At 31.6% G+C, this 27,314-nt stretch overlaps 1 protein-coding gene across 2 annotated transcripts; it reads left to right on the forward strand.

Moving 5' to 3' along the window:
* The first annotated feature begins 5,738 nt into the window (after nucleotides 1–5,738).
* LOC112702662 (KH domain-containing protein At3g08620) lies at nucleotides 5,739–9,758 on the forward strand. Of its 2 annotated transcripts, XM_025753790.3 has the most exons (8): nucleotides 5,739–5,942; nucleotides 6,193–6,263; nucleotides 6,355–6,443; nucleotides 6,790–6,959; nucleotides 7,057–7,179; nucleotides 7,257–7,373; nucleotides 7,686–7,829; nucleotides 9,111–9,758. In XM_025753790.3, exons 2-8 carry the CDS (start codon nucleotides 6,235–6,237, stop codon nucleotides 9,255–9,257), a joined length of 819 nt encoding a protein of 272 aa, XP_025609575.1. In that variant the 5' UTR covers nucleotides 5,739–5,942; nucleotides 6,193–6,234; the 3' UTR covers nucleotides 9,258–9,758. The 2 variants fall into 2 exon arrangements, with proteins under 2 accessions (XP_025609575.1, XP_025609572.1); XM_025753787.3 differs by having other exon boundaries at nucleotides 5,942–6,263.
* The last annotated feature ends 17,556 nt before the right edge of the window (nucleotides 9,759–27,314 follow it).

The following is a 27,314-nucleotide window of genomic DNA, read 5'->3' on the forward strand; positions in this document are numbered from 1 at the left end:
ATATTGATACATTTACTGTTGATTTTGTGTCTTTAGAGATTGTATTTATTCTCCAAATTATTGACTTTGTTCTTATACTGTTGTTATGTAGGACATTCCGTTAATTATTTAACTTTGAGTACGGTGGGATTAAATTGAAGCTAAATAAAATATTTTTAGATTCAAATAAAACACTTTAAATCTTAAAGACCAAGACAGAATTATGTTCAAAATAGAGACCAATTTAATACTTTAACCTAAAATATAATACATTAATCAAACTCAAAAGATAATTTTGTTTTAAAAGAAAAAGTTAATAAATAAACATTGTGGGATGACTATGATAATTGTGACCTGTATATCTTGTGGCTTATTTGCTCCACACAGCCACAAAGACAGAGGCAGAGACAGAAGTCCATGTCCCTGGCCCAACATGCACATTCCCAGTTAATTTATTTTCTTCAATTAAAACACCTCATTGTTCTAGGAATCCTATGCTTCACTTCTAAATTATTACTCCAACTGCGTTCTATAATAATTTGTTGATATTTGGTATAAACATTATCATTACGTTTATATCTTGTACATGCATGCTGCATACATTGTTAAAACTTTGATAATGGCCAATTCAATTAAAATATCATAAAGGAGAAAAGATATTTTTTCTGTCTTCTCTTTGCTGACACGAAATTTTAATATTAATTTATTCATACATATATGACAAGTAGTATATATCGGAATAAAGCCAAAGCAAGGAATCTAAAAGGAGTGTTCATAGTTTCACATAGACAAGTCTTTTATATATACTGATGATATTATCATTGTTAATGCCTTAATGGATATTTGAATTATGCATATTCATATAAGTTTAATTTTCAAGGTTGGGAATCAATGAATCTCCAACTATGCTCTAGTGCCACCACTAGGTGGAGAAGAAAATGTTAAGATCTTAAGGGTTTAAGAAATATATCTACTTTGTAGATGTCAAAATTAAACTAAAAATTAAAAATAAAAACATTTTGATATGCCATGGATTTAAGAAATACATATCTTTGTCATGTTATTATTATATACAAAAAAAAAAGACCATTAAAAATCTCTAGGAAAGAAAAATAAATCTTTGGCTGATTTGCTAAGGTGCCTAAATTTAATATAAAGGAGTGGGTCTCACATCAATATATCTTTTTAACACTAAAAATTGTTTATGTTTCCACAAGTATTTGTAAGGCACCACAGAATTTTCCATTGTTATTAATGTGGTAAGTAATTATCATATATATAAAATTACTTTTTTTCACAAATTTAAATTAATAAAAAAATATATAAATAATTATATCTCTTTAGTGTATTTTTTTATGCAATAAATTTTTTTTAGGTTTGGAACAAATCGATTGAAAAAGAATAATATACCATTCATACGTATAATTTATGTATTTTTCATTTTTTTTTAACAGCAATAAATTCCAACCCTTTTTCTTATGAGATAATTGTTTTAGAATATAAAACACAAACATAAAAGATAAAAATAAAATATAAAAAAATGTATTTATCTTTTTTTGTTATTTATAATTTTTAAGTGAACATAAAATAAAATAAAATTTATTGATAAAAATGTTTTATCTTTTTTATTTTTGTCTTTCTTTTAAACAGGTCTATATTATTACTTTTTTTTTTCATTTGACACATTTAAACAGATCGATAAAACATTAGCATCCCACGATGCAGGAGTTAAACAACAAAGTAAAACTAAAACATTGTTAAGGGAATGAAAGAGCAGTAGGTAGATTTGATTATAAGTATATCATATGGTAATTTCATAGCATGTTACATATGTGATTGTTATATTCAATCAACGAGCTTAATATTAGGATGTACATAGTTCGATTCGATTTCGGTTTGAAATATTTTGAAAGTTAATTCTAATTTAAAGTGGTTTGGAATTGATCCGATAAAAAAGAACAAAGTTTGGGAGAATAACTAAACTAGGACCGGATCATAGTTCGAATTACCTGACTCCAGCTTAACGAGGTTTATATTTCTCCAATTTTTTCCTGTTTTTCAAATTCTAGGACACACATGCATAACGCACAAGACAGTAAAGGTACACAGCCTTCTTCTCTCAGCACGCACTCGACGCAGCCACGCACCCTCAGAACTCAGTCCCTTCATGGCTCACGAACGGCGCCGCTACCCTTTCCCTCGGCCCTCTCTTTATCTCTCACCAACTGTCGTCATTCTTTCTCTTTTAGTCTTCTCTCTATCTCTCAGTCCTCTTTCTGTTTCTCATTAGCCACCGTCATGGCTCCCGTCACGGCGTCACCACTCACCAGCCTCGTAGTCACGATGGTGCTGCACTGCTTCTCTCTCTCGGTCACGACAGTGTTATCCCCGATCGTCCTTTTCTTCTCTGTCGCTGGTCTTTTTCTTCTTCTCTTCTCTGACCTCTACTCAAACTCAAGTAAATAATTAATGTTCTGATTAGGAGTTTTGATTATTGGAACTTCTGAGTAGAAGGTTTTGATTATTGTTCTGATTAGGTGTTTATTGTTCTTCTTGTTTCAGTATTTGATTATTGTTCTGACTCTTGATTATTGAAAATTCTGATTAGGTGTTTATTATTCTTCCTGTTTCAGTATTTGATTATTGTTCTGACTAGGTGTTTATTGTTCTAATTAGAATTTTGATTATTGTTCTCACTCTATTGATTATTGAAAATTCTAATTAGATGTGTATTGTTCTTCCTGTTTCAGTGTTTTGTTATGATTTTGTTTTGATTATTGCTGAATTTTTGATGTGTTGTTGATTATTGTTGAATTTATTTTTGATTTTATTTGTTTAGACAACGAACAATGGAAAGAGGAGATAATTATATTCTTCTACAAATTATTGAGGAGAATAAGACTAAATTTTCACTCGATATAATTATGACATGAGAATATTTAAAATTTATCAAGTTTAGGGTCGAATTAGGATTTAAACAATAGGTTCAGTATATATTTAGAGTCGAATTTAAGTTAGGACAAATCCAATTTTCCCTATTTATATACATTCTTAGAGCTTATAATCAGATGGCAATTCAATAATAATAATAATAATAATAATTTTTTCTCTAACTAATTGGAGCAAATGCATATCCAAACACACGCTATTATTGGAGGGTGCATGATTGATTTAGGTTTAGTATCATAATTACCATGCATGCTTTAGTTGACATGTCTCTAACTACATAAAGGAGGCGAGGCCTTTTTTGCTTCCTTTCTTTCTTGAGTTGAAATGAAAATTTTGAACACCTCTCTCTTTGACTACCATAATATATATGTACACCATCAATTGATGGGGGTTAATTATATTCTGTATGTAATAGTTTGTTGGTTACCATAAATTTTTAAATAAATTTTTAATATATAATAAATTAGTCATTAATTTATTAAATTAAAAAATATCATAAAAAATCATTAAAAAATGTAACTACTTATGTTAAATGCGATTGAAAAGTCACAAAAAAATGCGATTGAAAAGAATTCTAACATAATGAAATTGCGTCTTACTAATATATACGTTTTGGTCCAATAATAAAAGGTTTGATATGACAAAAACTGGATAATTCTTTTTCGAAAAAAAATTTTAAATGGTCTTTGATAATTATTTTAAAAGATAACGAAATTCTTAATAAAAAAAATTCAATTTAATCTCTGAACTTTATTTTTATAGGATTAATTAATTTTTGTATTAAAATAAATTAATATTATTTTTTTTAGCACAAAAACTAATTAATCCCTAAAAAAATTAAGGACCAAATTAGATGTTTTTTTTAATCTTATAATTCTTTCAAGATAATTATTAGAACCGGTGGGATATTCACTTTTTTTTAATTAAATGTGATTCACCAAAATATACATGAATTAATACATAAAGAAGTGTATAATGGTCATAAGAAAAATACGTATAAGTTAATTTAATCTCTTAAAAATTTAATGTTTTAATTAGTCTTTTTAAAAAGAACATGTTGTGTTAATGTGTTATAGATAACGGTTGACATGTGAGACAAAATCTATTACAGGTCCCGTTCTTAACAAAAAATTTTAATAAGACAGTAATATACTAATATTATATGACTAATAAAATTTATTTATTATTTTTAATTAATATTTATTTTATATTTTAAATATTAAATTTTAAATTTAATAGTATAAAAATAAAATATTAAATGGCTAATATCAATAAAAAGTTACCCTTTAATATCTTATTAATAAAAGAGTAAAGTATCGTTTTTGTTATCAACGTTTGGGGTAAGTTCCAAAGTTATCCTTAACGTTTCAATCGTCCTATTTAAGTCCCTAACGTTTTAAAACTGACTCAATGTTGTCCTGCCGTTAGGGATCCGTTAACAGAATTGACGGCGGGACAAAATTGAGACGATTTTGAAACGTTAGAGACTTAAATTAGACGAAAACGTTGGGGACAAAAATGATACATAAAAATAAATTTTAATTTTATCCTTCAATAATATCAATTTTTTACTATACATAGTATTCAATTATTTTTTAATTATATCGAAGTAAATTACACTTAATCATATTACTTTTATTTTAAATAAATTAATTTTTTTTAATTTTACTCTTAAAAATTTTTAGTTATCATAAAATGTTTATATAATGATTAGTATATAAACTTAGCTTGTAGAAAAGAAAAAAATAATATATATACAATAAAATATAAATTATACCTTTTGTCTCTATCTAATGTATCAAAATGTTTTAAAATTATAAAAAAATAAATTTATTTAAAATGAAAGTAATGTGATTAAGTGTAATTTATTTAGATGTAATTAAAAAATAATTGAATAACATGTACAGTAAAAAATTAATATTATTAAAAGATAAAATTAAATTAAAATTTATTTTTATGTATCATTTTTGTCCCTAACGTTTTTGTCCTATTTAAGTGCTTAACGTTTTAAAATCGTCTCAATTTTATCCCGCCGTCATATCTGTTAACGGATCCCTAACGGCAAGACAACATTGAGTCAATTTTGAAATGTTAGGGATTTAAATAGGACGATTGAAACGTTAGGGACAATTTTGGGACTCACCCCAAATGTTAGGGACAAAAATGATACTTTACTCTTAATAAAATGATTAACTTAACTCACATTAGTATATTTTTAAAATTAAATTAAAATATTAAATTTTTTATGAATCAAATTAATGTGAATATATACTTAAATTAATCACTAAAAAATTTAAATTAAATATTTTAGTCACTAATAAATTTTAGTTTTTTAAAAATCCTCAAAATTTATTCTTATTGAATAAATTAATTTTTGCCCCTTTCAATCCAATTTTTATGGTAAAAAAATTAAATTTCTAAAAGATATTACTTTAAAATAAATTAATTTTTTTTAAAACGATAAAAAGACTAATTTACTCAATAGGAATGATTTTTGAAAATTTTTAAAGAATAAAATTTTATTAAAGATCAAAATATTTATTTTTTAAAAACTAATTTAGATATTTATTCATTAATTGATCTATGATCTTTTACTAACTAATTTGAAATTACCCCATAAATATATTGAATATAACAAATTGAAAATTTTTTAAGTGTATTGGTAAAAAAAATATATATAATATATATAATTAAGATCAACTATTAAAATTTACTAAACACCACTGTACGGATATACTTAACAAATTTTCTAACAAATTACAGACAAAAAAAAAGAAGTTAATAAGTATGGAATTGGTGAAGTTATGAGAGAAGGTTAACCGCCTTAGCCAAGATGTATGGATAGGACTTAGGAGTTAGGAGTATTTGATTTGATAACATACACACACAAACAATGATTACAACCTTGCATATGCAAACATAAAGTCAACAAAACAAGAATTAAAAGGCTGAGATTGAGAGAGAGACCCTTTTAAGGCTTTTATATATGCATTTACTACTTAGCTATTTGAAAGGTGGCCCTCCGTTTTATATATATATTTCTAGATTTGTACATTTCCTTCTTCCACTTAATTACCATTATTTATTTATTTCTCTTTTTTCTTTCATTAAATATAAAAATCTGAGGTGATGAATGATTACATGATGATTTTTTAGACCAGACGCATCAGTCTCAAGCACCCCTTTTCTTCTATCTTCTTTCTTCTTTGAATTTTATCAGAAGCAATCATATTAGAACTGATGTCTGGTTTGTATAATAATCAGATTTCATCTCCTTCATCAATAAGAGCCAATTCAAATATAAACATGAGGAACAATTTTGATCTTGATAGCAGGTACTTACATACATCTATGATCATTCTATTCTTCTTCTGATATTTATAATCAAATTAAAGCTTTTATTTATTTATTAATTGTTTGTTATAGTCAATACTTAGCTGAGTTGCTAGCAGAACACCAGAAGCTTGGACCCTTTGTGCAAGTCCTTCCCTTCTGTAGCAGACTCTTAAATCAAGGTCGGTTATTATTATTATTATTATTATTATTATTATTATTATTATTATTATTATTATTATTGTTAAAATTTAATTTTATAATTTTACATATACATCTAATCACAAATATTTCAGTAAAAATAACTATTTTTCAAGTTGACTGCATTCTCTAAAAGAATGAATATAATTGAGTAACTATGTAAAATACTTTACATGATGCACGTATCAAAATTAAACTCTTATTATTACGAAGGTTGTTGATTAATGAGAAAAATTTTATATATTAAAGGTCTCTCTTATTATTGTTCTATGATTCATTTCAACTTATTGTGTGTGCTAATTCGAATATTATGTTATTAATTAGCAGAGATTCTAAGGGTTTCTGGAAAGAATAATGGATTATTGATGCAGAACCAAGGAATTAGTAGTGAATATGAAAACAGAATAATGCAGTTTGGAAGCCACAAACCAACAACTCTTGTGGCTTCTTCAGACATGTCACCAAACTTCACTGGCTGGAACAGCCTGTCACATGAAGTAATAACCACTTTTATTTTTGTTCTATTATTATTATTATTATTCATTGTTGGACCATTCTCTAGAATTTATTTTTCTTTTGAAAATGTTAAATCAGATGTTAGGTGGAGGACAAGGACTAAATAATAATGTTGATTGGCAAACAGCACCACTTGTCTCAAGTCCTCACATTGTGAAGAAGATTTTACGCTTGGATATTCCTAGTGATAGCTATCCAAATGTAAGATTTTTTGTTTATGATTTTACAAAGGAAGGTATAACTTGTTTTGTTGATGTATCATTATCAATGTGTTTCAGTTCAATTTTGTTGGGAGACTGCTTGGTCCTAGGGGCAATTCACTCAAGAGAGTGGAAGCTACCACAGGTTGCCGTGTATATATCAGAGGGAAAGGTTCAATCAAAGATCTAGACAAGGTATTAATCTCGTTATGATGATCTCGTATTCTGTTGATACTGTTAGAGATATAATCAGTTATAAGTTTTTTCTTATTAGTTTAAAATTTTTGGAATAAATGTATCTTGACATAGTACTAGAACTTCTATGATAAAAAAAAATCTAGAATTCGATCATGGTCGCAAATCTGAAAAAGACTCTTAGGGTAGTAACTATTCATGTTAGGAGAAATGATATGTTAAGAGATAAATTTGTTTTTGTTTCTTGAAGAAAATATGTTTTGATATTTATTAGTACTATTTTGTAAGTGTTAATTTGAACTGAATTTGAAGGAAGAGTTGTTAAGGGGTAGGCCAGGGTATGAGCACCTGAATGAACCTCTACACGTTTTGATTGAAGCAGAACTACCTCCCAACATTGTTGATCTAAGGCTCAGGCAAGCACAAGAAATCTTACAAGAGCTACTTAAACCTGTTGTATGTCATCTCTCTCTCTCTCTTTCTTTTTTTTTTTTTTTTTTTTGTTGTTTATTTATTTACCTTCATATATTCTCTACATTTACATGCCCTTTTCTGCTAAGGGTTTTCATTTTTATGTTTTTTCTTTGGGCAGATTGTTCTAACGTTATTACAATTGATTAGCCAAAAAATTAACATTTTAAGAAAATCTAACTGTATAACAAATAAGAGTTTAGGTATTAGCATGCAAATCATATTAGAAAAAAAAATTAAATGTCCGTTATTTTAATATATATTGGTCAATATTTTTAGCCAACAGTCTAATATCTTTAATTTAGTAGTTCAGTATTATACTTTTAGTCAATATTTTTAAATATTTTTGACTAACTACGAGTTAAATCTCAATTTGGTTTCTGAAATTTGGTCCCATACCTATAATGATCCCCATAATTTCATTGGCCCTAATTAGAAGTCTCAAATTTGTAATCGTGGCTCTGGTTTGTCCTTGCGATCGTCTCCGTCATCGGAATGCTGATCTGACACAATTGCATGATTGGTGGACACTACTTAAACGATGACGCATTGGTTTTGCGTCCAAACCCTTTGGAAACCACGTAGTGTAAGAGTTTTCTTGATGTTTTGCAACTTATGATCGTCGTAGTGAAAAGAAAGACGGGCCATTTTTCGAAGGGTTTGGGCGTGCTGTCGTTTAAGTAGTATCGTCCACCGTGTCATGCAATTGCGTCAGATCAGCATTTCGGTGACGGAGAGCCGGAGCCACGATTATAAATTTGGGAGGTTCTAATTGGACCAACGAAATTATGGGAGTCATTCTGAGTATGGAAATAAATTTCAGGGGCCAAATTGAGATTTAACTCGGCTAACTACTGACTAAAAACAATAAATTGTGTTGCCTTTATAGCATTGTTGCATAAAGTCTAAAAGTAAATGAGTATGTGTAAACACATAATAGCATGATAATTTAGATGTTAAATTCTTTAAAAAATTATTAGTTTTGTATTTAATTTATTAAATATGATATTTTGACACTTAAAAATAAGATGTCTATAAATACCAAACTGAATCCAATAGTAAGAAAGTTGGAAAGTTAAAAATCTTTTAACTTTTTTACTTTGCACTCTTCTGTCATGTCTTTATTATTCTTTTCTGCATGTAACTAGAAAGTGAGTTTTGTTTTGAGTAAAATATTCTATGTAGTAGTACTATTGCACATTCAGTTGAGGTGAATTCTTGTGATGTTTGGAATTATTGCTTATTCTCTTTTATTTTCACATGCAGGATGAGTCACAAGACTTGTACAAGAGGCAACAACTAAGAGAACTTGCTATGCTCAATTCCAATTTTAGAGAAGATAGCCCTCAACTGAGTGGTAGTGTTTCTCCATTCACTTCTAATGAAATTAAAAGGGCCAAACTTGACCAATAATGGTTTCTGGTTATATCTAAAAAAAATTATTGCTGCATTTTGAGTAAGAAAAATTGTGTAAAAGGGTATGTAAAATATGTGTAGAAGGCCTTGCTTAAGCCATTTGGTGGATCAAAATTAAAAAGAAAAAAGAAAAAAGAAAAGAAAAAAAGGAAAAAGTCTAGAGATGGAACCAGAAGTTACCCTATGAACGCAATTATATTACCTCATAGTTACTTATATATTAAAAGAAAATGGGTCTCGTCATTTTATGAATCTGCAATTTATATTTTGTGTATGTAGAATATGGGTAATTAAATTGTGTCTATTTATTCATTGTCATAGTTAATTGCATCATTAGCCTTGCAACTCTAGCATAGTTTTTAATTAAGTATATTATCTATTTTGAACAATTCAAATATGTAGTATGTATAATAAATATGAAATTTGGAATCATGTAAAATGTTGTATTGGATGATAGCATGGGAAAGAAGAGGTTCATGTGTACTTTATTGGGCAAAACTTCATTATCATTGCAATATTTTTAGTAGTATATTTTTTTGGTTGCACACAGTATTTTCCAATCGACAGGTTAAGAATTAATTCGTCACGGATTTGAACTCCATTTAAGGGTTTGTCGTCAATCAATAGGTTGTTGTGTCTGCATGCACAATGCGAGATTTAAATATCCAACATTTACTTAAGCGAATGAGTGAGTTGACCACTCGACAATCTTAAATTGATTATGTTTTTAGTAGTATATAACATATTAATATCTAATGGGTAGAGTCATGGAGGTTAATATAGATGTTGAATACTTTGTCCACAACTTTACTTAGCCAAGATAATCATCTTTTGGGGCTTGACTTTTTAATGATTGTGTGTGTAAAGTGTGACTATTCTAGATCCCTTTTGTCCACAATGGGGCCAGTATTGTATGTCACCAATTGCAAACCAAGATCCCTATCCTAATTGCCAAACCCCATTTTCACCATAATCATGATGAGCTTAACATCTGCTTTATAACTAGATTCATTCACAATAATTGAGATGTGCTCATGTTTATATTATATATACTGTTCTTTTAGTTGTTCTTGACAATGACATCATATTACGACATGAAACATATCCAATCGAGAAACATTGTAATTGGCATATGAGTTTTTGTGATTAATGAGTTATCGGGACGCACTCTATTTTTGAAGTGAAATTTTGGCAATTTTCAAGAATTTCAGATGTAATTAGGTTTTATAATTTTTCTTATATATAAATTTTAGGATTTTTATTTAAATAAATTAAATAAATATTTTATTTATTGAAATAAATAATTTTAAAAATTATTATAAAAATATGTAAAATTATTTATCTCGAAATAAGTTTATACGTATCTCGTTTACACTCTAAATGAGATAAGACATTATGCGAGATACGTGTTAAATTATAATGTTTATAGTGTAAAAAAGATGCAGTAAGACATATTTTTTACAGCTATAAAAAAATGTCAATTTTTGGCATTCTCTAAATACATTTCATATCTTCTTCTCCTTCGTTTTTCTTCCAAAAAATATGCAAAAATATCCAGTAGTAAATATGTAGTTGTCTATGTGTATCTCAATTGTCGTATGAAAAACCATGACAATGGGGTGATATTTGAGTGTGAGAATTCATTACTGTTGCGCACTCAACGTGAAAGTTCGTTGTCCGAGTTGAAGAATCTAATATTGAGCAACCTTGGTGGTTTAGGGAGAAAAGAGTTTGGAAGGATGGGGTATAGGTTGCTAGCATCGTTGGGTAACGGAGTGTTTCGATTTCGCCTGTTTCGCCTCCAAGGTGACGAGCATGTTCGACTCATGTTGGACACTCATGGGAGAATCATGGCGGAACAAGTGATAAAGCTTTCCGCCGAGGTTGGTGATGTTGGTGGCGGTGGTTCTGTCCACTCGACATTTATGCAGGATGACCCACTTCTCGCACTACCACCAATTCATGTTGCCAGTCCAATGGGAAACATAGACGTGGGTGATAAAGACTCCGACGAGGAGTACATTGCGGACAGCAATGATAGTGATTCCTCTTATTATGACGATGATGAGGAGTTTGTACCGGAGACGCCGGCCGAGACAACGACGCATTATGTTTTGCCTCCCCCCCCCCACCCGATTACTGCGCTATCAGATGTACTAAGTCACTATCATACATTAGATCTGGACGCCATGTATGAAAAATCTCTGTTTTTTAACACCAGGGAAGAGGATTACAACCTAGACGGTGGGGTGGAGTTTTGGATCGGCCACATATTCAAATGCAGTAATGCACGGTGTGAAGAACTACAGCATTCGCAGAAGTGCTGAGTACCAAATGGTTAGATCAGACCGATTAAAGTACCATGTGCAATGCCGCCAAGCTACAACTGGATGTCCTTGGAGTTTCCGTGTAGTCCTCCAACAAAACCTCGGATACTTGTGAGCTCAAGTTTAATTGTAGACTTTACTCATTTATGATTGCTATATCTAGTGTAGTTTTCAACCATGAATGTTTTATTAATTTCGTTAGGGAGGTCTGGAAGGTTGGTGGAGCGCATATGTGTCTAGCACCCACCATGTCTCAAGACCAATGACAATTGGATAGCAGCCTCATCTGCAAGGTCATCTTGCCGTTGATATAGTCCAACCCATCCATCAGCATCCCTATCATGCAAGGTGCAGTTCGACAAAATTATCCCTTCAAACCTTCCTACAGAGTCCCAAGCAAGCACCGCCAACACCGGAGACAACCCACAACACCTCTCAAAGTCCTAAAGTAGTGGCAGCCACCGGAGATGGACCAGGTTATTCGACTTGTCCGCCATCAAGTACCCTCCCAATCAGTAACAAGATGTAGCATCTCGCATACTGTCGGGATCATCCGTTTGTTGCATATGGCGGACATGGTCCCGCAATCATATAAGTTTCAGCGAGAACAACTCCTTCGTCTGCGCTCCCTGCTGCGCAACCACCAGAGGCCTAGCACCGAGCAGTCGCTCCACCAACTCCCAAGTCTCCGTATCGTACCACCTGTAGAAATAACGGAAGCCCACTGGCTCTTTGTACGCTCGTAACCCATGGTGGTACGCCATATCCTGTAGGGTGATAGTGGCCTCACCCCATGGTAGGTGAAATGTGTGGTCTCCGGACGCCATCGCTCCACAAATGTTGTGATCAGGGAGTTGTCGAAGACGAAGTTCCTGAGAGGCACCGTGTCACCGAACCCAGCCTCTCTTAGATACGGAATGATGGCGTCGGGTGGTGGAAGCGTGTGACTTACTAACCGGGACAGAAGTAAGCGAAACCTTTGACAATTTTTTTTTACAATTATTAAAAATTTGTATAGGTTCATTGACATGTCAAATTGACTTTACTATTGTATATATTTGCTTAACAAAAATTTACACGTATATACTAACTAAATTTATGTCGATACAACTTTTTACGTTAATATGTACTTAATTAATAGACATTTCTCAAATTTATCAAATTTTAACTTAATAAACTAATTATCAAACTCGGATAGTTAATAACTAAATTAATAAATTAAGAAACATGTAACAAAAAAACTAACTTCAACCGATGAAAAACATCTACCCTAGTATTTAATATCTAAATTAATAATTATGTAGTTAACAACTTAATTACAAAAAAATGATAACCATATTTTTAGAATTATACCCTATCTGTTGTTAACGATACAAATTGTATTCTAGTTATTGGCAAGTATCATAACCATGGCTATACATATATATGTGATAGCATAAATGTCAAGATAATAAAACTAACCGCAAAGTCGGCTATCCTAGCATAGTGTCATATCGCGTTCAGTCTATTGGTGTCTGGATCACATGCATCTGCGTGTGCTATCTTCATTTTAATAATATGGTCAGAAAGGAATAGAAAAAAAGGAGAAAGTGGAGAAAAATCTCAAAAGTGGCCCCAGATTAAGACTGTAAATGACATCTATATATAGGCGTAATCAAGTCTTATCTCATTTACAGTGTAAACGAAATATACACGTGTCAAGCGTACTGTCTTATTTCATTTACAGTATAAATGAGATAAGTAATCTTACGTATTTCTGTAATAATTTTTAAAATTATTTATTTCAATAAATAAAATATTTATTTAATTTATTTAAATAAAAATTCATAAATTTTATGTATTGTTCAATTGGAAATAATCTTATTTGAGTGGAGTATGATAATATTTACAACAAAAAATTAAATCAGTAATTATAGAAATTTATTTAGTGCCAACACTATATATACTCATCAAGGTAACTTAAATCCAAAACCTTAAAAACATTAAAAAAATTTAATATTGGTAAACCGTTATTTTACGGTTTATTTTGTATTGAATTGAGCGGATTTTATCAATTATTCTCACACTTATGTATATAATTCGCATGTTTTACGTTTTTCTTTTTAATTTTGTGCTATGATTGAAAACATGTTTCTTTGGCCTTAAATTTATTAATTTTAATTCTCTCTTATTACCGTTCGATACGTGATATGTGTGTTAAGTGATTTCAAATTTTTTAGGGCAGAAATGACTTAGAGGATGGAAAAGAAGTATGCAAAAGTGGAAGGAACACAAGAGAATGTAGATTTGAGAAGCTGATGCCAACGCGCACGCATGGACGACACGTGCGCGTGATCGCGCCATACTTCAAGCGACGCGTACGCGTGACATGACGCGTACGCGTGACAAAGCGTCACGTGCTGCAGATATTAGAATACGCTGGGGTGATTTCTGGGCTGTTTTTGGCCCAGTTTCAAGCCCGAAAATGAAAATTAGAGGCTGCAGAGTGGGAAGAATGAAGAATCAATCATTCACTTCATTACACACATCCTCTAGGTTTTAGGGTTTTTAGTCTTGTTCCTTCTTAATTTCAGAATTCTACCTTGCTTTAATTTAGTTTTCTTCTACTCTTATTTGTTCTAGCACTTTAGTTATCTACTTCTTTCATTGATTCCTTTATTTTGCTAATTTAGTTTATGAATTAATGTGTTACTCTCAATTTTTATTAATGCAGTTTATATTTCATGTCTCTTATTATTCAATTGCTTTGCTATTGTTATTTCTTTGTTTTGGTTAGTTTTAGATTTTGTTATGTCTTGTTAGTTTTCTATGTTTTTATGTTATGCCTTCCAAGTGTTTGATAAAATATTTGGTTGGATTTTAAATTAGATTTTTATATTCTTAACTTGGATTGATCAATTAGAGACTCTTGAATTATCAAAATTCTTTGTTGATTGGTGATTGAAAATTGCTAATTGGCTTAGGTTTCGCTAAATCTAGTCTTTGATTAGGACTTATGAACTTAAGTTGATTTTGCTCACTTGACTTTTCTTTATTGTTAGAGGTTAACTAAGTGAAAGTAAAAGGCAATTACCATCACAAGTGATGATGATAACGAGGATAGGAATTCCAATTCTCAATCCTTGTTAGAACTTTTCTTAGTTGTTATTTTATTTCTTTATTATTTACATTACTTGTCTCTTATCACAAAACCCAAAAATATACTTTATTATAACCAATAATAAACACTTCCATGCAATTCCTTGAGAGACGACCCGATGTTTAATACTTCGGCTAATTTTATTGGGTTTGCTTAAGTGAAAAACAATTTAAATATTGATTGAGGTTTAATTGTCGGTTTAGAACTGTACTTATAACGCATTATTTTTGTGAAAATTTTTACCGACATTTTTTCTCCGTCAAATATCAAACAATAGGTACCTGCAAAATTCTTCCTAACATAGATGTATAATAATTCCTTTTTGATAAATAATTGTATTAATTTCTTTTTCATATTGACTTTCCATTTTATTGCACTGCACCAAAAATATCAAGTGCTTGCAATATGAATTATCTTTTTGCATAATTTATCAAATGGTAAATATCTTTTTCGACTCTTAACTTTTTTTTCCTGAGACATAATGTACTCTAATCATTCTTAAATTTGATCCAGGCCTCCATTCACTAAAAAATAGACAAAACAATCCTTGTAACTAAATGGAAAACGGTTGTTAGTCTCACGTGTCAGATTGAGACTGAAGTGTCAAAATGTCAGTGTTAAGCGTCAGGTTCTTTGGTTGGAGGGACTAAAAACCCCTCTTAAGATTTTTATCTTCATCTTATTCCTCTTCTCCTCCATTTTCTTTCTGTTCTTCAAAGCCATCATCAATGGCTACCCACAAACCAAAAAAGAATTCCCTAAAAACCCACACAAAATTCACACCATTGTTTGGTGTCACTTTTTTTCTAATTGTACCACTCCTCTATAGCGGCCACCACCAGTGTTAAAAGAAGAGTCTGTGATAGAAAAGAAGAAGTAACCAGCAAAAGAAGTATCAGAAAGGGAACAAAAATAATGATAAAGAATTATAAGTAGAATGTGCCCACCCACTTTAAGGCACATCGCGTCTTCAAGGAGTCCGAACAAGAGGCACTATCTCCTCTGCATCAAGCTCGTCTTCTCCTTTCCCTCCTATCTCTGCTCTGCCGCCATCGCCTCCTTCTATCACCCCTTCCTCTCCTTCATCGTCATCTACGCTCTCCTCTTCCTGTTTTCCACTTCCTTTATGTTCTCACCACCCTTGCCACCCCTCCCTTGCCCTAGCGTTCCTTGTTCCGGCCATGGCCTTATTCCTGAAAAATTACCTGATAGCGGTGCTGAGCTTGGGGCTGGTGGTGTCCGTGGCGAAGGAGAGATTTGGATGGGAAACGATTTGGATTGAGTACAGCATCATGGCAGGGAGGAGGGTGTGCACGTAGTTTTCTATCGGGGATGTTCATGGCAGTTTCGGGGCTAATTTGGTGAAATGTGGTTTAGAGTGGTGGTGGTGGTGGTTTAGGGCGAGAAGGAGAAGATGAGGAGGAAGAGGAAACCACGGTGGTAATGGTGAAGGTGAAGCTCGATGATGATGGTGATGGAGATAGAGATGGAGATGCAAAGAAAAAGAAGAAGAAGAGGAAAGAAAATGAAGGAGAAGGGGAGGAGGATGAAGAAGAAGAGAAAGATGTTAGGAGGGGTTTTTAGTCCCTCCAACCAAAGGACCTGATATCTAGCAATGGCAACTGTTTGTCATCCGGTTACATGAGTCGTTTTATCCATTTTTCTTAGTGAATGGGAGTCTGGATGAGATTTAAGGATGATTAGGGTACACTATGTCTTACGAAAAAAAGGTCAAGGGACTAGAAAGGATATTTACCCTTTACCCAACCATGTTCAAAATAGAATGAACACCCATATGAGCCCTTGTCTATATGAAGGATATTATAAAATAATTTTTTGTCATAAAAAATTAAATTGATTTCTATCTTTAAACATTGTGTGATAATAAAGTCTTTTCATCTTATTTTCATTAACCCTAATGCAATCTGTCTACATAAAACGTTAAATTGGTGCACTGACTATTAAGTATCTTTTTGTCATTTCTGAATCAGTTAGGACTAACACAAGGCACTTTTGTTTTGGGTAGAGATCGATTAGTCCTAAACTATAAAAGAAAAAAGGAAAAGAAAAAGATGATGTTGCATTTTTTTATATCTTCTTTTTCTTCTTGGACTATCCTTATTCAAGTGAGAGACCAAACTATAATTTTGAATTAAGGCTTGAATTTTTTTTAATTTTGTTGATTTGTTTTTCATTTTTTTAATTTATTTTAAGCCAAATCTAATAACTCGATCTAATATGAAAATTGTTGGATCACTACAAGAAAAACACCCATTCAGGTACACTTGTAAAGTGTAGTCAAAAGTGAAAAAAATGATGCCTTAGGCTACGGCTACGCTTTTTGGGCTACGGCTAGCTTTTTGTGGTGATTCCTATTCGGCCGTTGCCTATTCTCAAAGGCTACGCTTTTGGCGTTTGGGAATAGGCTACGCTTTTCAAGTGATGCTGTCCAGGACCAAAGGCTACGCTTTTCAGCTTCCATTTTTACCAGAATAGGCTACGCTTTTCAATGTTACTGCATCACTTGTAAAACGTAGCCACATTGTATATTATAGCTACTCTATATATATAAGTGTAGCCCTAGGTCCTTTTTTTAATTTTCTGTATAACCATAGCTACTCTATATAAGTGTAGCCTTAGGTCCTTCATTGTTTTTTTATTTTCTATATGTATATAATATTTTAATAATTTTTTATACAACATAATATTTAATAATATTATTACATATATAATTTTACATTTTTAATTAAATGAGTTAAATATTATAAAATAAAATTAAACACATAATTATACTAAATAATTTTTTTAAATAATAAAAATCATCTTTACACAATTCAAAGACATAATCTTAAGAAGAGATAATTTAAGTCACATGAAACTTGTATCACATATCAATTAAAATGTAAAGTTTGCCCTCTATATCCGAAAAGAACTTAACAAACAAAAAATCATTAATCTTCTAATCTCGACATAATGACTAAAAGATATTCTGAAGCACCTTCAAATTCTTCTCAAACACATCCTTTTCATGCTGATCTTCATCACCATCAAGAAAATTCTTGACCTTAACAATTGTATCAGCGTTCATTCCCTTGTTCATTCCCAGCAAGAACTAATTTCCAAGCAGTTACTGCCCTGCTTACAGCTGTAGATTATCATAATTCAAAAAGAGAACCATGTTAGAATTTTGCATACTGATTCACCACCATACGCAATCAATACAAGATTATGTTGAAGAAAATGACCGGGCTACTTACAAATATTCTTTTTACCATTCTCGCGACACATGAAGAAAACAAAATCATAGAACCGAATGAATTCTGGCAAGAGCAACAAATGAAGCACATGTTCCAATTGCAAGTATCAGATTAAAGATTAAAAATACAAGAAAACAAACTTGTTGCTTTTCTATTATTCTCATTAAAGCTGAATGCTAAATTCACAAAATCATGCCAATCAGCTTAATTTCAAGTGCAAAAGGGAAAAACGGCGTTGTCTCAAAGAGTAAAGTGAGAATCATCAACCTAAATTGTAAAATTAAAAATGAATTGAGATGGATATATCAATTTTGCACCAATATCCCAAATGCAAAAGGAAAAACCATAAAGTAAATAAAACTGTTCTCTTTCCACTGTTATTTAATCATGTCACTCAATCAAACACAACACAACAAAATAAAACAAAAAATTTTTTTGGGGGTACCAATAATGGTAGAAAAAACCATGGAAGCTGGAAAATAACATAACTAAGGGTAAATTAAATAAACAAAGAAAGAAAAGAAAAGAACATTGCTCACAAAAGCTAAACAGAATTGAAGGTGTATTATTGAAAAGATATATGTATAGTTAACTAGTCTAGCCATTTAAAAAATAAATAAAAAAACAATCTTTTTTAAATGAAAGTTAAGAATCCCAATTCTAGAGTCCTAGATTGCATTGAAGCCATGTGAAAAATTGGTCAATTACCTTGATAAAGGACATCATCATCAACATCATCATCTGCTTGAAAAATATCAGTTTTGTACTTGATATTCAACCACTTATTGACCAATGTCTTAGGCCATGAAAGCTTCACTAAATAAAGGAGAGTAAGCAATTTATTAACCAAAGATGGAAGTTTAGAAGAAACAGAATAAAAGGGCTATAAAAAGCTCACCTTATCCAAATTATCAATGTGAACAGAACCAGGAGAACTTATTTGATTACTTACTTTAACTGAGATAAAAGCTGAATCTGAATTATATATCAGCAGAAAAACCACAAGAGAAGGACAGGTCAAAAAAGTCTATACTTGTTAACAAGAATTTAGAAACAAGTTAATCAGATTTATATTTTGTAACTCATAAACATAGATATATCTAACTGATTTGGATATATATATGTGCATTGTGTATTGTGTATTGTGTCTCTGCCAGTGCAAATATTCCCTTTACTTAGTAGCAAAATACTAGTTAGTTTTGAACTGACATACTACAAAAACATCAGCTATTGCATAAACTAGTGCCCCAATGAATGAGGCTGCTACCATGACCTATAGATCACAGGATAAGTTAGTTGCTTTTGATCTCTATTAATCTTACCGAATCCTTGATAATACTGTTTAGAATTTGATGCTTAATCTCTTTCTTTTACAAAAGAAGAACATGCAGAGACATCCTTAGATTTCGGCCCAGCATTCTGAAGTAGTAGGACACAGAGAACCTGAAACAATTCTAAATGTAAACTAATCTGATATATTTAGCAAATCAGTAGTAATACATCTAGATACCTGCACACCCAATGAATACACAAAGCTACCTCCAAAATGGGAGCTGAAGTAGGATACTCGAGCAAATGAAGCAAGATGCAAAATCAAAAAGCAAATTCAAACGAAGCAAGCAACATAAACGCAAAAAATTAACTTTAATTCCTATCATGTACTATTCATACAGTAAAATAAAAATGTTCACTCAAACAGAATTCAGAGTAGATTCATAAGATAATAAGCCTGCTCATTAAATTAAATAAATAAGATACAATACCACAGTATCTATTTGATTGATCACTTACTTTTTCTCTTCTCAACTTGTTGGTTTTTTATTATTCTCATTAAAGTTGAATGTAAAATTCACAAAATCATGCCAATCAGCTTAATTTCAAGTGCAAAAGGGGAAAATGGCATTGCTTCAAACAGAAAAATGAGAATTATCAACCTAAATTGTAAATTAAAAATGAATTGAGACAGATATATCAATTTTGTACCAATATCACCAATGCAATTGATGGACCAAACATGAATCCCCTGGCTTAATCTATTTTTGGCGAATCAGTACCCAAAAAAGAACCTATAACCCTAAAACCCCCAAATTAAATTTCTTTTCAAATAAATTTCTAGTCATTTCTAGAGTTAGCTATTTATGATTTTGGTCTATGTCAAATTTTTCTTATGGATTTTATCTAATTTCCTAAATACAAGTGAAATCAGTCCCTCTCATCATCTTAAATATAAATCAACTTCATACTTATGAGTTATGATTTGAAATATAAGTACTTATCTGTATGTGAAACTATAATAGTGACTAATTTTACTTAATTTTGATAACACTGAACTATCCTCCACACTCATCAAGCTGACCGATATTCTTAAACAAAGTTCAAAATCGAAAGAAATCTTAATTTCACAATCTCAATAATTAGATCAATCATAGCACACAAACTTCAAATCAACTAGCACTAAATTTACCAGCTTCAAACAACTAGATCAACCATAAAATTTTAGCAACAACTCACAGTAAACCCTGGGGTGCAGCACTAACAGAATGAAACCCCCAAATTCACTAGTTCTACTGCACCGCAACATTAGCATGCATGTTCATCAATTCACGAGTTCACAAGATTTTGTACCAAACCCCCAAATTGCAACCCTAAAATCGGAAATGAAGGTGAATACATACCTTCTTGACGATGGTGAGCGACTGATGAGGGGCTTTCAGTTGAGGCAGAGTCTTCCTGATGTGACCGCGCAGCGAAGAGAAGCAACAATGAAGATGAGTGACGGCGTGGTGAGTGATGAGTGATGAAGATGAGTGAGTGGTGGCGATGGTGAGGGTTGTGCGCGACAGGGTTGGCAAAGGTGAGATGCGCAGAGATGACGATGGTGAGGGCGAACAGGAGTACGGGTTTCTTCGCGATGGTGCAGTGAGAGGGTTTCTTCGCGATGGTGCAGTAAGAGGGTTTCTGCGCGATGGTGGGTGGTCAGTGTCGATGGTGAGTGTGGTGAGAGGGTTTCTTCACGGGTCAGTGCAAGGATGAAGGGGCTTTGGAAGGGAGTGATGACCTAGGAGGAGGGAATTGACAAAATTTTCGCTAAGTGTAGGTTTCCTTTCTCGTAAAAGAGGGAAAAAAAGTTACCAAGTGATAAGTATTTTGCTCTGGATACATTAGGCATCACTTTTTAAGTGCACCCAAAACTTAAAAAATAGGCTACCCTTTAAAAGCATCTCCTTTGATACGAAAAGTGAACCTATAGATATCAACCTACGGCTACGCTTTATAAGTGATTTCTATAATACCTAAGGCTACGCTTTTTAAATGATGCAGCATTTGTGTATCCTTTTCTCTTACAAAAAGGCAACATGGAGAAAAGCGTAGCCTATTCTATGAATAAGCTACACTTTTCAAATGTAGCTTAAAAAAAGTATGGCTGAATGGGTATTTTTCTTGTAGTGGATAAGGTTGGATTGGATTCTACAATAAAAATCTCAATATATGATTTAATCGAATTCGCAGATTTATGTGTGGATTGGATAAAAAATTTGTTCTAATCATATTCATTTCGATTTAATCTGTAAATACTCCTATTTTTGTATGTGATAAAACTAACGTAAATTTAACAATTTTTTAAACAAAATCAACATAGATTTAATATTTGAATACTTTTGTCAATCATAATTTATTTTTTTATAAATGTAGAATGATTTCAATTCTTTTGTAGATAAACTTGATAAAAATAGTGACTCAAAAATTTGAATGTGAATTTAAAATTAGTAATCCATCAAAATGGGTCTAAAAAATATATTACACAAATATGGGTTACACCATTTCGTAGGTTGCGAAAATCCTTTGTTGGCACGAGGCATTTTGCCAACCAATTACACATGTTGTGCTTGAGCTTTTCGTATATTGATAAAAATAATCTTTTTTGTTTGGGCTAATTACCCTTTTCGATCCCTGACTTTTTTTTTCCGTGAGATATAGTGCACCTTAATCATCCTTAAATCTCATCCACTAAAAAAATAGATAAAACAACCCCTGCAACCGGATAGCAAACAGTTACTAGTGTCAAGTGTCAATTCCTTTTGTTAGAGAGACTAGAAACCATCTCTTAAGATCTTCCTCTTCTTCTTCATCCTCCTCCTCTTCTCTTCCATTTCCTTCTTCTTCTTCTTCTCCTTTCTCTTCGCATCTCCATCTCCATCACCATCATCATTGAGCTTCACCTTCACCCCTACTACCATGGTTTCCTCTTCCTCCTCCTCTTCTCCTTCTTGCCCTAAACCACCTTCCATTGGATCAGCCCTGAAATTGCCACGACCATACCCGATAGCAACAACGCACACACCCTTGACCATGCCAATCCCTTTTCCCAACCCATCCTTGACCATGCCACCCTCCCCCATTTCACAAAATCCCTTCTTTCACAAGCTCCAAGTCCTCCAAACCAACCTCAGAATCCTTTTGACTGTGAAACCACTCTTCAATCACAAATGCCATTGCTTCACTAATGTGCCTCACTCAGTGGCATGTTTCGGTCCTCTTTCCCATTACTTAGAAAAAGTGAGCCACCGGTTCAGGTACAAGAAACTATCATTACCGCCTGGACAATTAGACATCCAACCCGTAATCGCAACGACCCAATCGCAAGAGTGGAGCTCTACCAACTGAGCTATATCCCCCCGAGCCAAGTGGAGCATGCATGAAGGAGTCAGTCTTCTAGGGTCTTGAAGCATAAGGAGATTTTATCCGTTGGTGTCAATTAGGTGGTCTGTGGACTTTTGTTGCTCTCCACGGCGCTTTCACATTAATAGGTTTCATGTTACGTCAATTTGAACTTGCTCGATCTGTTCAATTGCGGCCTTATAATGCAATCGCATTCTCTGGTCCAATTGCTGTTTTTGTTTCCGTATTCCTGATTTATCAACCGACCCTTAGTACCGAAATGGGTTCTTTACAAGAAAGAATTACTTCTACCAAAGAAGGGTCTATAACTTCTATTCAAGCAGTTTATGTACCCGCAGACGATTTGACCGACCCTGCCCCTGCTACGACATTTGCACATTTGGATGCTACGACCGTACTATCAAGAGGATTGGCTGCCAAAGGTATCTATCCAGTTGTAGATCCTTTAGATTCAACGTCAACTATGCTCCAACCTCGGATTGTTGGTGAAGAACATTATGAAACTGTGCAAAGAGTTAAACAAACTTTGTGCAAATACTCATACACCTTATCTGTATTTCCGTTCTTCACACTCACCTTCAGTAGCACTGTGAGTTGTGGTTCCTCGAGCGTCACACCCGAACCATTCACATGCTCCTCCACTTTACAAGCCTTATCGAGCGTCACACTAGAACCATTCACATGCAGCATGGTGTCTTTGTGCGAGGCATCGTTGACAGAATTAGAACAGAGGTAGAGTAAGGCATTGAAGTGGTCCTTATTGATGCGAGTGTTGGTTAAAATGACATCGTTGTATACAAAGATGACAATGCTTAGGTCTTTGGATTTGGAGCATGAGTTGAGCTCGAATTGGAACTTGGCCTCTAGAGTTTGTGCCTTCTTCTTCTTCTTTTTCTAGTTGTCCATTGATGCAGTTTGGTTGAGAATTTGGTATTTGAATTTTGCACTATTTGAAATCCTATAAACGGTAACTTTTTTCTGTGAATCTATATAGCAGTTACCTATATACTGGTAGAATATGGAGAACTAAAAGAGGATTGTTCAACACACACAAGAATAGAAAGAAAATAGAGGAGAAGAGGAGAAAAGGAAGAAAATGGAAGAGAAGAGGATGAGGATGAAGGAGAAGAGGAAGATGTTAAGAGGGAGTTTTTAGTCCTTCCAACCTAAGGAACTGACACCTAGCACTGGTAACTGTTTGCTATCCGATTACAGGGATCGTTTTGTCTATTTTTTTAGTGGATGGGGCCTGGATGAGGTTTAAGAATGATTAGAGTGTACCATTTTTCACAAAAAATAGTTAGAAGTTGGAAATGATATTTATCCTTTTTGTCCTTTGATGCAATTTGGAAGTTGTGAAAACATACTAATTCATGTCCTTGTAAAACACTTTAGTCACATATTTTAATGACCTTCTTTTTGGTTTACTTACTCTGTTGGTTTTTATAGTTTTACCAAATTTGTAATTATCTTTTTATACTTTTCTTTTTACAATTAGGTCTCTATACTTTTTTTGTCTTTATAATTAATTTATTTTTACTAAAGATAGAGAGACTCGAACCCGCAACTTCTTAGGTGAGTATGGGAAGACTATGCCATTTGAGTTATAACTCATTGGCAGTCAAAGATTTAAGTAAATTCTTAATTGTAAATACTTTTAATTTGGAAAGAAATATTTCACTAAATATAATATTTTTTACATTGATAAAAACATAATTATAAAATTAAAAATAGTGCAAGTATCTAACTATAAAAAATATAAAAATCTAATTACAAATTTTGTAAAATTATGAAGATCAACAAAGTAATTAATTTTTTGTGTGTCTATATTAAAGACATATATGATGGGACTATTACAACTAGTGTGAATACTCAAGGTGGTGTGAAAGAAAAATTTTTTATTGGTATATGATTACACCAGGATCATTCTTAAGTCCTTACATTTTCACATTAGTCTTGGAAGTACTCACAGAGCATATCTAAGAGCCTGTGCCATGGTGCATGTTTTTTGCCGATAATGTCGTCCTTATGGGAGAGTCAAAGAAAGACCTAAATAAGAAGTTGAATTTATGGAGAGAGTCTCTAAAAGTGTATAGTTTGAGCATAAGCCGTAGTAAAATGGAGTATATGAAATGTAAGTTCGGCCACCGAAAGAAAAATTCTAATATAGAGGTGAAGATTGGAGAAAACATCCTACAAAAAGTTAAAAGTTTTAAGTATCTTGAGTGTATCATATAGGATAATGGAGATATTGAACAAAATGTAAATCACAGGATCCAAGTAGGTTGGTCAAAATGGTGGAGTGCGTTTAATTTTATATGTGACAAAAAAGTGTCTTTAAAACTTAAAGGTAAATTCTATTGCACTGCTATCAGATCGGCTCTACTTTATGGTACATAGTGTTAAGCAGCCAAAAGGGAACACAAACATAAATTAAGTGTGATAGAGATGAAGATGTTGAAATGGAATGAATGGTCATACGCAATTGGATAGAATAAAGAACGAATATATGATATATATATATATATATATATATATATATATATATAGAGAGAGAGAGAGAGAGAGAGAGAGAGAGAGAGAGAGAGAGATAGAGAGAGAGAGAGAGAGAGAGAGAGAGAGAGAGAGAGAGAGAGAGAGAGAGAGAGAGTAGTTTGGACATGTGAGAAGAAAAATCAATAGAGCATCCAATCAGGAGGGTGGATGAGATGGAATATGGATAAGGGGTGAAAGGTAGAGAAAGATCTAGAAAGAGACCATCCATGAGGTGGTCAAATGAGATCTACATATATCTCTGTAGATATGATACATGATAGAGTTCAATGGCGTCGTCTAATCCATGTAGCCGATCCCACTTAGTAAGATAAAACTTTGTTGTTGTTGTTGTATATTTTTGTGAATTACATTAACTAAAAAATTATTTAAAAATGGATTTATGAAAACTAGTAATCTATTCACAAAAAAAAGTGGTTGATTTTTTAATTTAAATTAAATAATTATATAATTTACCGATATAAATAAACTGCAGAATAATTATTTAAATAAACAACGTATCACATCTCGGGTATTGTGAGCCCAACATAAATATGGGTGTATCCTGAATACTGAAACTGTAAAATATGATGCGTGGAGAATCTAACATATCCATGGTACATTTGAGATACGTTATAGGCCGAAAAACGAGTACTGAGCACTCGAGATGCATTTAAAAATTTGTTTGGATTACAACACCGTTATAGGCCGAAAAACGGGTACTGAACACTCGAGATGCATTCAAAAATTTATTTGGATCACAACACCCAAAATACGATAAAAAAAAGGAATTAAAGTCATAGCACCCGAAATAAGTGTAGATACAATTTTATTTAAATTTTAAATTAAACTAAATTTAAAAATAATTTTAAATTGACATTTTGAATAAAAATTAATTAAATTAATAAATAAAAATTAAATAAGTACTATTTAAATCGGAATAAATTACACTAATTTAAAAATATTAAAATTAATAGACAATTAAAATTTGAATCGATTTAATATTAATCCAATTCTATTCCAAACATTGACACTTAAAATTAAAGTAAAATTAATAACCACTTTTAATAACCATTTCTCTTTCAAATTTATTCATCAATTTTGGTATACAATTAAAAAAAAATTGTTTATTCATGAATCATATATATACGATGTACTTTGTATAAAAATATCTAAAATTATCTTTGCGTAAAAATAAAAATTCAAATATTGTCAATATCATGTAATCAGTTTGACTTGAATTTTTTTTTTTTGTGCGTGCTTCATTTCACAATAAATAAACGTTACTTAATTATTTTTCTCTTGTTCGTCAACTTTGATTTAATTAATCACATGAGATAATTAAATAATCTAATTAAATAACACAGTAACCAATAATTTTTGTAATTAATATATTTACAAAAAAATAAAATAAAAATTATTGTTTACTAGGAGCGTTTGTGGGATTTTTTATTTTTATAAATTAAATAAATATAATAATATTAAAATAAATAATTTAAAAAATATTTACCAAAATAAATATATTTCTCTTATTTCGTTTATATTGTAAATGAGATAATTTTACATGTATCTCATTTACACTATATATAGTGTAAACGAGATATATGTATTTAAAAAAAATTAAAAATAATAAAAAATATTAATAATACTAATAATCTAAATTTTTAGCATGGAATTAGTACATAAAAATGTTAGTAGAAGAGATTAAAATGAATATATTTGATCAATTTTAGTCTATTTTAAATGATAGAGATTGTTGACACGTCTACTTGAAAACCATTAAACTGCCCACTATTAATATGGTTACCTCTTTTCTAACTACTCACTGTTTAAAAATTTAAAATATAATTTAAATACACATAATTTATTTAATGACCTAATTAATACATGTCACTATTCTATTGGTATATAATATGAAATCTTTTTTATTTAAATTATATTTTAAATTTTGATGTACTCTCATATAACAAATAAAATTTATATGCACTCTCGTATAACAAACGAAAAAAATAGGTGAATATAAAAGAAATAAATATATTAATAATGTATAGTTAAAAATATATTTAGAATTGAATAATGGTGTGCGAATAGCGAGCTAAAGAGTGAGTTAGGTCTACTT

The sequence above is a fragment of the Arachis hypogaea genome, chromosome 7, assembly GCF_003086295.3.
Source record: "Arachis hypogaea cultivar Tifrunner chromosome 7, arahy.Tifrunner.gnm2.J5K5, whole genome shotgun sequence".
Taxonomy (NCBI): Eukaryota; Viridiplantae; Streptophyta; class Magnoliopsida; order Fabales; family Fabaceae; genus Arachis; species Arachis hypogaea.